General features: G+C 46.6%; 1 protein-coding gene across 2 annotated transcripts in view; it reads left to right on the top strand.

Moving 5' to 3' along the window:
- Nucleotides 1-14,961, top strand: part of LOC140411655 (uncharacterized) — a 126,256-nt gene that overhangs the window by 23,485 nt on the left and 87,810 nt on the right. For both annotated transcript variants that reach the window (XM_072500687.1, XM_072500686.1), the window contains one exon: nt 5,976-6,086. In XM_072500687.1, coding sequence (XP_072356788.1) covers nt 5,976-6,086 — 111 coding nt within the window. The remainder of the gene's footprint in view (nt 1-5,975; nt 6,087-14,961) is intronic.

Genomic DNA, 14,961 nt, shown 5'->3' with positions numbered 1-14,961 from the left:
CAGGGCATTATTAGTGGAGACTACTGATCTGAGTATGTCCTGCTCTAATAAGCTGTCGATAACTTTTGAGATTTCTCCCTCTGCCTCTTGGGGAAATCCGTATTGCTTTTGGGGTCTAGGGTCAGGTCCTGGGATTTGAACGGAACCAGTCATCCCGCCACAGTCGTGTTTGTGAGTCGCGAATGCTGTCCTGTGCTTCTGCTGAACTGCCCTAACCTGCTTGTCTGTGCTAATTGTGGTTGGGTCAAACCAGAAATCGCCGACTGCGCTAATCTTGTTTGCGTATTCACCTATTGTGAGCGTTGCGGGGGCTCTTGCGGATTTTGCCATTCTCCAAACACATTGGTTGACTGGATCAAAGGACAGGTTGTGGGAATTCATAAAATCAATTCCCAAAATGTGTTCTGCTGTGTGGGGTAGATCGACTAAAACTATGGGGTGCTTTGTCGTTATATTGCCTATCTGAATGGGTACAATGGCTGTGATGTGTCGCTGCTGCGAGTGGCCTGTGAAGCTGCTGAGGGTGATGGTGGCTGTAGTGGGCCACGTGTCTTTCTGGAATATGGTGGAGGAATTGATTGTGTTGCGGGACCCTCCTGTGTCCCATAGAAATTCGATGGGCTGTCCCCGTATCTTTGCTGCAACTACTGGTCGGCCGGACCTATCCCAAAGGGTGTCGCAGACCCAAGTGGGGGAGCCCGAACACCGTCAGTCTGTTCCGTTCAGGTCCGTCTGGTCTGAACGGGTGCTCGCACTATGTATGGGCTCTGTCCTATTCTTATTCAGAGTGCCTGCCTGCTGGGCTCTCTGTGGCTTTCGTGGGGCATTGCATTCTCGTGCAAAGTGTCCTAACTGTCCACAGTTGTAACACTCCTGTGGCTTTTGTGGGGGGCTGTTCCTGCCTTCGTTCACCCATGGGGGGTTCTGGTGCGTTTTCACTGTGTGGATGTCTGCTTCTGCCTGCTGTTCCTCGGGTTTCCTAACTGCGGGGTTGTTTTGTACAGACTGCTCCCAGGTGCGGGACAATCTTTTTAAAACCCATTTCTCATTGTGGGCTTCCTCTGAGGGGTCATAATTCGTACAGGCTTTTTGTCCTGCCTCTGTGGCATGGGAGATAAGGGTGCGGGTCCATTTGGCCATACCGTCTTGGGACAAATGGGCGTGGTCTAAATTACCGAAAACTGCTGTGAAATGGATCCACAGGCGTCCAGCAAACACTGCGGGGTGTTCCGACTTTTTCTGCCTGCACTTATTCAGGCCTTCTACAGGGTCACCTCTGTTGTAGCCGATCGCATCTAGGATCGCTGCGTGCATTTCTGCAAGGGTGCCGCCTCCTACATTCTGTGGGTCGGGAAGAGCTGCTACGACTGAAGGGTCTAAGCTCTAAAACTGTGAGCTTCACGTGTTCACGCTGATCCAGGCCGTACATGGTCGCCTGCTGCTTTACTCTGGCAAAGAAGTGGTGAGGGTCTGAGGTGGGGAGGAAGGGTGTGATTTTCTCGCACGCGTCCCGTAATTGGGTCACGGTTAAGGGGGTGGTATAAAGAAATTCGGTATCTCCGTCCGATGTGACTGTGCGGTGGGTGGTTACTGGGTTCATTGGTGCCTGAACTATCTGCTCTGTGGGGGGTTGGGGTGCTTTTCTCTTCTGGGGATTTCCTGGCGCACATGTTCCCTGAACATATCTATGCGCGGTCTCATTTAATTCTTCCCAATCCAGACCGTCTTCTGTATCTAACTGGGATCCAAAGGTGCTGTGGAATCCATTCTGAACTGAAAGCAAAGACTGCAGTTCTGCAATCTGCTTCATGCACTTCGCATGATCTAGTGAGCTTTGTCTGTGCTCCGTGGTGGTAGCATGGAGTGCTCGTAATGCTGCTTTCAGGTCGCTACACTGCCTTTGCAATGCCTCTACCTGTTTCTCTGTTTCCTCTCTTACCAGGACTGCACGTTGCGTGTCCTGATAGGCCTTTTCGTACTGTGTCTGGAAGCTGCTTAGGTGCGCCAGACAAGACTGGTGTGCCCACTTGGCATCATCCACCTCTCCGTCCTTTGCTGCTAACTTCATTCTCAACTCTATGTTCTCTTTCTCAACCTCTCTTACATCGACCTTGCTCATTCGATGTACTCCTTCTATCTCTTTACGGAGCGCCGGAACGACCTCCTCTGTGCCTCGCAATTGTGCCAAACAGGACACGACTGCCATCGGCTTGCGAGCTTTTCCCAAGCTTTTCTTATGAATCGCTGACAGGTTCTCCCACCAAGTATGTCCTATACTCCCGGGTCCTGTTTCCTCATTGTTTCCTCCAAAGGGGCCATCCTTTCCCTTTGAGGTACTTCCTGATTTCCTCTTCCCAAATGGGACACTGTCCTACTCTGCTGCTGGTCGCTGCGACCACGAATTCCTCAGGGTTCATGAGGCGTTGCATTGCCTGCATTGCCATCTTTCCTCTCTAAATACTTCTCTTAAAATTTGGAACGAGGGGTACTAAGCCGGTGCTGTAATTACGGGTACGGCTTTCGCTATTTTCCGGAATACAAACTCCCGACAGTTTTTCGCAACAAAAATCTATCAGTTTTACCTTATAGCCCTGTTAGTTACGCATGCATTAACACACTTCCGAATTATGAGGATTGATCAGAACTGCTAGAACACTTGTGGTTTTCCTGTTCCCAATTGGATTTCTAATTCAAATTTTGAGTTCTCCCGGAGTGGTTAAGCCACTTCTAAGTCGGGTCCCGGCGGAGTCGGCAGTAATATGTTGCTAACTTTTGGTTGGCTCTTAAATCGTAATTTGCTCTGTTTGTTTAACCTTTGCTCTCGAGTCGCCAGGTATCTTTATGATACCGCCATGAGGTTCAAGTTCAAGTAATGATCAATAACTCAACACACCAATTAGTAAGATTCAAATCAAAACACATTTACTATACACAGTAAATTATTACTCATGCATAAACTCTACTTTCTGGACTATTCCTTTCACTAAAAGGCCTATACTTAGCTTCGGGATTGGCCCACCAGGTCAGGGGAACAAATAGCCTTCCGTTCAGGTCCTGAGTCTGCAGGATTCAAAAGCTGGTATGGACTTGTAGCTAGCAGCACCTATCTCGTAGCGAGCGTTGACTTGAGACTTACTTGGTTGGCAGCCGCTGGACAGTTCACTCTCAGGGGTTGCTTCGCGTTGCTGAGTGACACTGCCAAGAAGGATGATTTGATCTTGGGGGCTTTACTTTATAGTCCCCAGGGGCATCCCGCCCTTCGGGGCGGACCCCGTACCTGGTTCCAAGTGATTGGACTGCGTTCCGATCACTTGGATCGATTTCTCCAATACTGGAGTTGTTCCCTGATCACTGGGCGGTCCCTAAATGTCCGTTGGCCTTCCTTTGTCTTGGCTCCTGCTGGCGCTGAGGAGTCTGGCTTGGCTTTATTCACCTTAACTGTTGCAATTGTGCCTTGGAATTGCTCATTACTATGCAGATGGCTGCTGGTTTCAGTGCTGCCTGTTTTTTTGCAGGTTTCAATACACATGATTTCTGTACTTGCTAGTCTTTGCCTGTGTTGGCTGAATTTCCCTTCAGTCTGTGCGGTTCTCCATTTTAAGTCGGAAAGTGGCCAACCCAGGTGGCTACAGAGGAAATGCTTTATTTGCAGGTGTCTCATTTCTTGTCCTGTCGGCAGTTCCCATTCCTCTGTCAGTTCGTCCAGTGTCGCCAGTCTGTGCCCTACTTAAAAGTCCCTAATGGTCAATGTGCCCCTGTCCCGTCTCCATTTCCTGAAGGTAGTGTCTAGTATGGTTGGGGGGAATTTGTAATTGCTGCAGATGGGAGCCATGGGGGCGTCCTAGTCAGCCCGAAGTACTGTCTTAATTGGACCCACGTTTTCAGTGTGGCCGCTACCTCTGGGCTTGATCTGTATTGTGCCAAGGGGGCTGGGAGTGCATCTGTAGCCAAGTCCCAGAGGGTCATCCTCTCGCAGGAGGTCTCCTCCATCCCCACCCACTCTGAAATGGGTTGGTTTACCCATCCCCTCACTTTTACCGACATTGCTGCCCAGGTTTTGGTAATGCCAGGCCATTTTTGATTTTCCTCCTTTGGAGTGTTGGTTTGGGAATTCTCGGGTTCTTCTCGGGTGTCATAATATACACCAGTATATCATGGTGCAGACACACACTGATGGACACACAGTGGGATCAATCAACATACACAACACCGCAGCCAATCACCAGTGAGAGCACACGCACTATAAAGACAGGGGACATCAGAGTTCCCGCTCATTCGAGTAGCAGCTAGCTAGGAGCACAGAGCTCACAGCCTGCAACGCAGACATTCACCATGTGCTGAGTGCATCAACTGGTTAGGATAAGGCAAAGGTCTTTAGTTAAAGCTGGTATCGTATTTACCCACAGTTCAAGTATGTTTAAATAGTTAACCTTTTAATAAAATAGTGTTGCACTACTTCAAGTGTTGGTGACCTGTATGTGATCCAGAACACCCAACACATCATAGGCCATCTGCCACATTTTGCCCACTCACCAAACCTATCCATATCTGTTTTCAGATATATTTATGTCATCAACAAATTTAGCAACCATACCTTTGAGCCCATCAGCCAAATCATTGATATTGATTGTCAGTTAATTATTTCATTAATTATAAACCTTTAATGTAATGTAAGTGATAACAGTGATATGGGTTGAGTGAATGATTGGTGAGATTTTATAATTTCTAACAATAGTGCTGCATAACTATGATTAATGTAGATTTATACCAGCTGACCTCCGATGGCATTGCTCGCAGGTGGTCTGGTGCGCAATTGTGATGCTTAGCTGGCCAGGCCAATCGTACCTGGAAGCAACTTGTTTCAGCATGAAAAAGTTCTTCAGCACCAATCAGAGGCCTTCCTGTACATTATTGAAACTTTAGACAAAGCAAAAAAAAAACATACTATTGTGCCCGCAACCAGAACATGTAATCTAGTAGTATATGATTCTTCTAAGTGGCATTACTGGTGGCAGGAGATGGTTGGAGGGTGTTGCTATTTAATATCATGTGTAAGGTTAAGATGAGGCATATGCTGGAGGGTAGCATCTCAAGGTGGCAACAATGACATAGTCTACCTGCTCTGAAGGTTGTTAGGTGCACACTCAATCCCATTGGAAGTGTACACATGCATTTCAGAAACTAGTTTGCACTTTTAGGAGACTGTATAATGCCTAAAATCAGGTGCTACAGAACCTCCCTGCTGTATCTAATGTGCATAAATCATGATTACAAATGAAACATCATGCATAAGAAAAGACTGAAAGAAGGTATATGGTGTAAAGTTTCAATGCTTTCTTCGGACCAAGTGTTTTCACAAAATCAGAAATACTGTGGATGCAGCGGAATCTGAAATAAAAACAGAAAATGCTGGAAATATTCAGCAGCTCTGGCAGAACCTGTGGAGAGAGAAACAGAGTTAATGTTTCAGGTCCATGACTTTTCAGAGAACTAGACCCAGTGACACTGTGGAGCCCAGTTTCAAGACCCCCATCTCCAAGGTCATTTTAACCCTGGTCCAATTATTTTCCGCCTTCCAGTTCTCTTCAGCTTGAAGATTACATTTGTTTTCTAAATTCCTTAAGTGCAACACGTTAGGAGAATATCTCGTTTTATTAAACGATTCCTGCCATTCCAATGAAGTTTAAGTTTCCCAAGCAAATTGCACCATTTCAGAACTATTTGGCAAAATCAAATCTCTTGTCAAAAGAGTGGAATGATTTTCTTTGATCACCAGCCTCCTCCTTCCCATTGCAGAGCAAGTCAGACCACTTATAGGAGTGACTCACTGCAATAAACCTGAGAATGCCTTTGGCATATAAAAAATTGAAATGTGTGTTTCCTCTTAGCAATTATAAAATCTGAGAACAGTTTTGTTCCAGTTCACAGCAGTAAGTGCCATATGTAATCAAATGCACTCGCTTGTTATTTTCCAGTTTACAGTCAGAAGGATAAAAATATCCTCGAAGAGCTCCACAAAGTTTGGCTTATACAACAATAAAGTTAAAAACATATATGACCTGATGAAATGTTCAACTCCGGAAATTGTGAGTACTGAATTCGCCCGTCCCTAACAATAGATTTAGCTGTAACATTTGTAGGCCAGTGCTATGCCATAGAATAGGTTAAAGCTAAACCGAGGGTATATTAACAGATTGCAAGATTAAAAATAGCGTGTATCACAAATTACAGGAATTATGTTATGAAAAATACCTATTTTTTCTGTTGTGAGTCTGTTATTTTGACAGTGCTTTCATGCTGTAACCTAACAATACCAGCTGGGGCGTTATGTAAGACTGGTGCTATCATAAAAGAACATTGTGTTTCAATGATCTCCCAAACATGAGCAGGAGTGGCAAGCATTGCGTATCTCGCTGACGACAGCCCTAGTGCTCGCATTCTTTGACCTGGCGAAAAAAACAAAGATTGCGACCGATGCATCTCAGGACGGCCTAGGAGCGGTGTTGGTGCAGCAGGATGCAGACGACAGCTGGCTGCCGATGGAATACGTGTCGAGAGCGATGTCTGAAATGGAGCGCTGATACGCGCAAATTGAACAAGAATGCCTTGGGATAGTCATGGGTTTGGAAAAATTCCATGACGATGTGTATGGGCTTCCGACCTTTCTGGTGGAGACTGACCACAGGCCACTTGTAACCATTGTGCAGAAGAATTTATGCAAAATGTCCCCGAGAATCCAGTGGATGATGATGAAGCTCCAGCGCTACTATTTTGACCTCATCTATACACATGGCAAGCACTTTGCTGTCGCTGACACGCTTTCCCGAGCCACGGGCAACAAGGATGTACTTCTGGTTGATGAGGATGTGCAACTACAAGTCAATCGCTGTGTCACTTCCAGTCTCTGATGAAAAATCACGCCTAATAAAGGCAGAAACAGCCACGGAGGTAGTCCGACAGAAGGAAATCAAGTGTTTCCGAGAGGGATTATTATGGGAGACTTTAACTTTCCAAATATTAACTGGAAAAGATATAGTTCGAGTACATTAGATGGGTCGTTTTTTGTACAGTGTGTGCAGGAGAGTTTCCTGACACAATATGTTGACAGGCCAACAAGAGGCGAGGCCACGTTGGATTTGGTTTTGGGTAATGAACCAGGCCAGGTGTTGGATTTGGAGGTAGGAGAGCACTTTGGGGACAGTGACCACAATTCGGTGACGTTTACGTTAATGATGGAAAGGGATAAGTATACACCGCAGGGCAAGAGTTATAGCTGGGGGAAGGGCAATTATGATGCCATTAGACGTGACTTGGGGGGGATAAGGTGGAGAAGTAGGCTGCAAGTGTTGGACACACTGGATAAGTGGAGCTTGTTCAAGGATCAGCTACTGCATGTTCTTGATAAGTATGTACCGGTCAGGCAGGGAGGAAGGCGTCGAGCGAGGGAACCGTGGTTTACCAAAGAAGTGGAATCTCTTGTTAAGAGGAAGAAGGAGGCCTATGTGAAGATGAGGTGTGAAGTTTCAGTTGGGGCGATGGATAGTTACAAGGTAGCGAGGAAGGATCTAAAGAGAGAGCTCAGACGAGCAAGGAGGGGACATGAGAAGTATTTGGCAGGTAGGATCAAGGAAAACCCAAAAGCTTTCTATAGGTATGTCAGGAATAAGCGAATGGCTAGGGAAAGAATAGGACCAGTCAAGGACAGGGATGGGAAGTTGTGTGTGGAGTCTTAAGAGATAGGCGAGATACTAAATGAATATTTTTCGTCAGTATTCACTCAGGAAAAAGATAATGTTGTGGAGGAGAATGCTGAGACCCAGGCTAATAGAATAGATGGCATTGAGGTACGTAGGGAAGAGGTGTTGGCAATTCTGGACAGGCTGAAAATAGATAAGTCCCCGGGACCTGATGGGATTTATCCTAGGATTCTCTGGGAGGCCAGGGAAGAGATTGCTGGACCTTTGGCTTTGATTTTTATGTCATCATTGGCTACAGGAATAGTGCCAGAGGACTGGAGGATAGCAAATGTGGTCCCTTTGTTCAAAAAGGGGAGCAGAGACAACCCCGGCAACTATAGACCGGTGAGCCTCATGTCAGTAGTGGGTAAAGTCTTGGAGGGGATTATAAGAGACAAGATTTATAATCATCTAGATAGGAATAATATGATCAGGGATAGTCAGCATGGCTTTGTGAAGGGTAGGTCATGCCTCACAAACCTTATCGAGTTCTTTGAGAAGGTGACTGAACAGGTAGACGAGGGTAGAGCAGTTGATGTGGTGTATATGGATTTCAGCAAAGCGTTTGATAAGGTTCCCCACGGTAGGCTATTGCAGAAAATACGGAGGCTGGGGATTGAGGGTGATTTAGAGATGTGGATCAGAAATTGGCTAGCTGAAAGAAGACAGAGGGTGGTGGTTGATGGGAAATGTTCGGAATGGAGTTCAGTTACAAGTGGAGTACCACAAGGATCTGTTCTGGGGCCGTTGCTGTTTGTCATTTTTATCAATGACCTAGAGGAAGGCGCAGAAGGGGTGAGTAAATTTGCAGACGATACTAAAGTCGGTGGTGTTGTCGATAGTGTGGAAGGATGTAGCAGGTTACAGAGGGATATAGATAAGCTGCAGAGCTGGGCTGAGAGGTGGCAAATGGAGTTTAATGTAGAGAAGTGTGAGGTGATTCACTTTGGAAGGAATAACAGGAATGCGGAATATTTGGCTAATGGTAAAGTTCTTGGAAGTGTGGATGAGCAGAGGGATCTAGGTGTCCATGTACATAGATCCCTGAAAGTTGCCACCCAGGTTGATAGGGTTGTGAAGAAGGCCTATGGAGTGTTGGCCTTTATTGGTAGAGGGATTGAGTTCCGGAGTCAGGAGGTCATGTTGCAGCTGTACAGAACTCTGGTACGGCCGCATTTGGAGTATTGCGTACAGTTCTGGTCACCGCATTATAGGAAGGACGTGGAGGCTTTGGAGCTGGTGCAGAGGAGATTTACCAGGATGTTGCCTGGTAAGGAGGGAAAATCTTATGAGGAAAGGCTGATGGACTTGAGGTTGTTTTCGTTAGAGAGAAGAAGGTTAAGAGGAGACTTAATAGAGGCATACAAAATGATCAGGGGGTTGGATAGGGTGGACAGTGAGAGCCTTCTCCCGCGGATGGAAATGGCTGGCACGAGGGGACATAGCTTTAAACTGAGGGGTAATAGATATAGGACAGAGGTCAGAGGTAGGTTCTTTACGCAAAGAGTAGTGAGGCCGTGGAATGCCCTACCTGCTACAGTAGTGAACTCGCCAACATTGAGGGCATTTAAAAGTTTATTGGATAAGCATATGGATGATAATGGCATGGTGTAGGTTAGATGGCTTTTGTTTCGGTGCAACATCGTGGGCCGAAGGGCCTGTACTGCGCTGTATCGTTCTATGTTCTATGTTCTATGTTCTATGGATGGCTTAAGGGTTCCTGCTCGGGTTACTACAATGTGCGGTCAGAATTGAGTGAGGGAAATGGCCTTCTGCGACAGCACAGGATTGTGATTCCGCACTCCTTGAGGCTGCTCATGCTTAAGAAGCTCCACGAAGGGCACCTGGGCACTGAGAAGTGCAGGGCCAGGGATACAATTTATTGGCCAGGGATCACCCATGACATTGCAGGCATGGTCGACCACTGTGACGCATGTCAGAAATTCCACTGCAAGCAAAGCAAAGAGCCGATGCACATGGATGAAATCATCACAGGTCCGTGGCAGAAAGTGGACATGGATCTTTTCCATTTCAATGGGAAAGATCACCTTGTAGTTATTGACTACTTCTCAAATTATCCAGAGGTAGCACAGTTGGCGAACTCGACTGCCTAGTGTGTCATACAACATGCTAAAGTGATTTTTGTCCAGCATGGCATACCAAGCATTGTTATGTCTGACAATGGTCCCTGTTTCAAAAATTATGAGTGGACTGAATTCGCCCGTCCCTATGATTTTAGGAACATCACCTCAAGGCCTCTATATCCCCAGTAAAATGGGCGGCATAGTGGTTCAGTGGTTAGCACAGCTGCCGACAGCGCTGAGGACCTGGGTTCGATCCCGGCCCCGGGTCACTGCCTGTGTGAAGTTTGCACATTCTCCCCATCTCTGCATGGGTTTCACCCCCACAACCCAAAGATGTGCAGGTTAGGTGGATTGGCCACACTAAATTGCCCCTTAATTGGAATAAAAGTAATTGGGTACTGTAAATTTTAAAAAAGAAAAACAACATTTATCCCCAGTCAGACGGGAAGGCAGAAAAGGGTGTGCACATTGTAAAACAGCTGCTAAAAAAGAAACATTGATAGCCAGGAATACATCTATCTGGCGCGTCTAAGCTCTTGTTTGGCGCCACCTGTGAATGGGCTATCACCAGCACAGCTGCTAATGACCAGACAGCAGCGAACGATCCTGCCTTCCATTGCAACTCACCCCGTGGATCGAGGACTGGAGCTTTTTCAAAAGAGCAGGCAGAAAGAGTTCTACGAGTTCAGACTCGAGGATGCCAATGGAAATGGATGGTCAAGGCTCGCAAAGATATGGCAACAGGCAGGTCCACATTCATATTTGGTTCTTACTGAGGATGGTTCAGTCTTGCGAAGGAACCGAAGAGTGCTGTTAAAAGTGCAACGTCTTTTTGTGTTGAATCCAGCAGAAGAGCTGGTATGCAATCCCAAAACACTTGAAGAGGACACAGACTAAGCAACAAAGCCAGCGATCAGAGAAGCATCCCCAGCAGTGAATACGGAACAAGCAGGAACACCAACAACAAATAAAGGTGGAACATGATCACCGATTCAGCCAGCACCCAAGAGATTAATCAGATTACCTGACAGACTGAACTTGTAATAAACTGTACAATATATGTTTAAAGTTATCATGCTTATCAGGTCGTTTAAAGAACAGTCACATTTGTAAATATTAATACTTCCAAATGAAGGGGGATGTGGTGATATGCATGTACACATCAATGTATATAGTTGTCTATCAGTGCACATAGTTATCGGTATGACCTCCGACCAGCAGGTGGTGTTAGAGATATATCACGTGACTCGAGACACCCGCCAGTTGGTAATAAGTCATACAAGCAGATAGTCGCACCGAGAGTAGCTCCAGGAGAATTCACTGAATTCATTCAAGAGCCATAATGTATTATAGTTCATTAGTTATCTTTCCATGTGTTTGTTAATAAATCATCTTCCTAGTTAAACAACTATGTGTTCTGTGTGCATCATTACGACGGTTATATCACAGAACATAACATATTGTGGGAGTTTTGCAATGGAGTGAAGACTCAATAGCAGAGGTGGTCATTAACACCAACACTTCTCCATTGAAATCACACTACTTCAGTAATGGTGAACAGGTTCAGTCAAGGAGATGGTTACATTTGGAAATGTTTACATTGATAAAGTTCTTGATCACATTTTGTTTATGTTCATTCTACTTTCGTTCAGTGACACCCACTGTTTCCTGTTTCTCCATTTCCACTCCAAAGTCGTGAATATGGTGTTGCAACACAAATCCATACCTATCTTTCCCAGAGCTCCATGGGTGCGATTCAGCAGACTTAAAACTAAGGCTGCTGTCAGGCGCATTTAGCAAGGTATTTCTTGGCAGCTGAAGTGCCGAGAAGCAGCCCACAACAGACTTTGTCATGTTTTTTGGCCTTGGGAGTTTCTCTCCGTAAAGGCCACACTTAGAGTGATCACACATCATGGCCCTGTAGGTTGACAACATAAGACGCTGGGCCAGTCCTTGCAATAACCCTACCGGGTATCCAATCTCAACTCGCCAGAAGGAACGGCTGCTCTAAGATCGGGACACCATTTTGATTGGCAGCCCTGATCTTTCCCCCCCCAACTTTCAGGCCCCACCACCTTGCTTTGCTGACCCCCCCCTCACGCCCAACCACCCTTGCCGAGGCCCCTCTCCCCATCTCTAAGAGGCATGGTCTCACCTTGCTCGACCATTGGCAGTGCCAACCTGACTCCTGTGCACCCAGGCACATCCAGCCTGACAACCTGGCAGTGCCCCTGACAATGCCACCTGGATACCTGAGCAGTGCCAGGGTAACACTGCCCTGGTTCCTGTGTGGCACTGACTGGGTACCAGGGTGTCAGTGTCAAGATGCCCAGGTGCCATCAGGAGTGGCAGGGTACCAATGGCTGGTGAAACCCCCCTGGGGTACGTTACGCCTGGCGACATTTGTGTGGACCAGTACTAAACGATGCCCTGACGAGGTCTCAATGGCGCGGCCTTTGAGTCCAGGGTGCTGGATGAATCCAGCATCCGGGCATTTAAATATGCAGATCTGCATCTCGCCCAGTAAGGGTGAGATTCAAATCATTCCGGACAAAGCGAGTCAGGTAACTCACAATCAGCAGAGCCTCCAGTGCAGAGCCACATTTGGGGCTCTCGCGCGATTCACCCATTGTGCCCGGATCTGTTCCAGGTGCAACAGGGTCTCTGAATCACATCCCGTATTTCCAACTGGGGGGCGGCATGGTAGCACAGTGGTTAGTACAGTTGCTTCACAACTCCAGGGTCCCAGGTTTGATTGTCGGCTTCGGTTACTGCCTGTGCGGAGTCTGTACGTTCTCCCCGTGTCTATGTGGGTTTCCTCCGGTTTCCTCCCACAGTCCAAAGATGTGCAGGTTAGGTGGGTTGGCCATGCTAAATTGTCCTTAGGTTTTTTAGGTGGGGTTACTGCCTTACGGTGATGGATGGAGGTGTGAGCTTAAGTGGGTGCATGTTCCAAGAGCCGGTGCAGACTCGATGGGCCGAATAGCCTCCTTCTGCCCTGTAAATTCTATGATTCTATGAATTAAATTTCCTCCCCGCCACAGTACTGAAACTCTTTCCAAAGTTACAAATGGCATGCTATGTAAATGTGACAAAAAATACCTTTCCTCATCCTTCAAGACCTTTCTGCAGTCTTTTACACAGTTGACCACACCATCACAACAGCAAGGGGCTGTTTAGCACAGGGCTAAATCGCTGGCTTTGAAAGGTTCAATGCGATTAATATCCCCATCAGGGGTTGAAGAGTCATTACTGACTAACTGCTGGTCTCTGTAGTTGGGACTTTGCGGTTTTGTGTTGAAGGGAGACAGTTGTCCCTACTGTAGCTATGATTCAGGTTGTGTTATTTCCATTAAATGAGGATCAATGCCTTGTCCATTTTTTCGATCCGTACTAAAGCAATGGCAATTTTCAGTCTGCTCCTTGCAAGTTAGACATACAAGCAATTTCTTTAGCAAGTCCTCAGCATCCTTCTATGACTGTGCAGCATTATTAATATCTCTTCGGCTAGAATGATCCTGAAGGTCAGCGCATAATCCTTTTTTCTTCGGGCTTGGAAGAGGCGATTCCTTTGGCTTGTCTTCATTTGGGCTTGAACAGTCATCAGCGCTGTGCCCTTCATTGTAGCATGATAGACCATCATGGTCGTCCTGCTGTGCAGTGGAGCGTGGTAGACTTGCATCGTCTGCCGCTAGTTGGTCAGAGGAGGTTGCTAGACCCTCATGGTCTTGTTCCTGCAAGGACTGCGCATCGGAGTCATGCGTTTCTGCCATTGTGGAGTCTGTCCACGAGCTTGCTGTGGAGTCTTGTGACACTGGAGTCACGTCTTGTTCCTGCAAGGACTGCGGTGTGGAGTCTTGCATGTCTTCTTTTGTAGAGTCGGGAACCCTGAGCGGGGCGTGGACCACGCTCTGTGTGGCAGCAGGCCGCTCTCTGTGGGCTTGTACCGCTTTCTGTCTCCAAATCGACATGCTTCAACGCTTCTCAGCAGAATCACCCTTCCAGCACAGCATGTGGCCAGAACCAGTATGCACAGTCTCATCCGACTTCAACATCTGGCACATCCATGACCTCGAATGATACTGTTGATGGTACCTCTTCAATGTCAATGACCTATCAACTACAAGATGCCATCCGACAGCACCACCACAAACATAAAAAGAAAAAAAAAAGAAAAAGACTCCAAAGCGCAGTGATTCGACCACTTCTTGGTTCCTGTTGATGGCGTTCATAACCAAGAGAGACATTTGACCATGATGATTGATGGTTTATGGACTCACATGAATGATTTGGACTTATTGTTTAATCACCGTTCCCATGACTTGTATATACCTTACCTTCTCTACCTGTTCTTTGTTCAGTTTTTCTTAAAGTGTACAGAAAATATGAACATATAAAAAAGGGAGGATGTGGTGATGTGCATCACTGTAAATACATGTAAGCTAGACAGACACGAGAGGGAGCACCAGAAACATCACACACACAGTCAACCAATAGATAAGTTACATGGGAGGCGACCAATAGATATTCACGATACACAAGGAGGTGACACGACCACAGGGGGGCATTACACCAACCCATACATAAAGGACACCACACACATGATCAACCCCCTTTCGGCCAGTGGAGACAGTCAGTGAGGAGAGCCACAGGGTTGATTCATTATCACACCCACCACGTGGAAGACAGCAGCTGGTTAGTCAGTTTAGGTAGCTACAATAGGATCAGCAGTAGTGTCGAACTCAATTAAAAGTGTACATAGTGTAAATAAATGAGTTGAAGTTATTTACACGTCTCGACCTTCCTTGACAAATGCAACACAAGGAAGCTGCTTATGTTACAAAGGAAACATAACAAAACACAAGGCAGGCCAGCAGCACGGTTCAATTCCCGTAACAGCCTCCCCGAACAGGCGCCTGAATGTGGCGACTAGGGACTTTTCACAGTAACTTAATTTGAAGCCTACTTGTGACAATAAGCAATTTTCATTCATTTTTCATTTTCATTTCATCTTCTTCCAAGGTCTCTCAGCCATCAGTCAACTGAGTGGGACTGCACGCAATTGGTTCCATTCTTACTTACCTCATTGTTGTCAGAGCATGACTGGCAGTGTTTTCACTTCCTGTTCCTACACCATTACC

Source organism: Scyliorhinus torazame, chromosome 4, assembly GCF_047496885.1.
Source record: "Scyliorhinus torazame isolate Kashiwa2021f chromosome 4, sScyTor2.1, whole genome shotgun sequence".
Classification (NCBI taxonomy): domain Eukaryota; kingdom Metazoa; phylum Chordata; class Chondrichthyes; order Carcharhiniformes; family Scyliorhinidae; genus Scyliorhinus; species Scyliorhinus torazame.
Note: the sequence above shows the minus strand (reverse complement) of the source record. Positions and strands in the feature narration are given on the sequence as shown.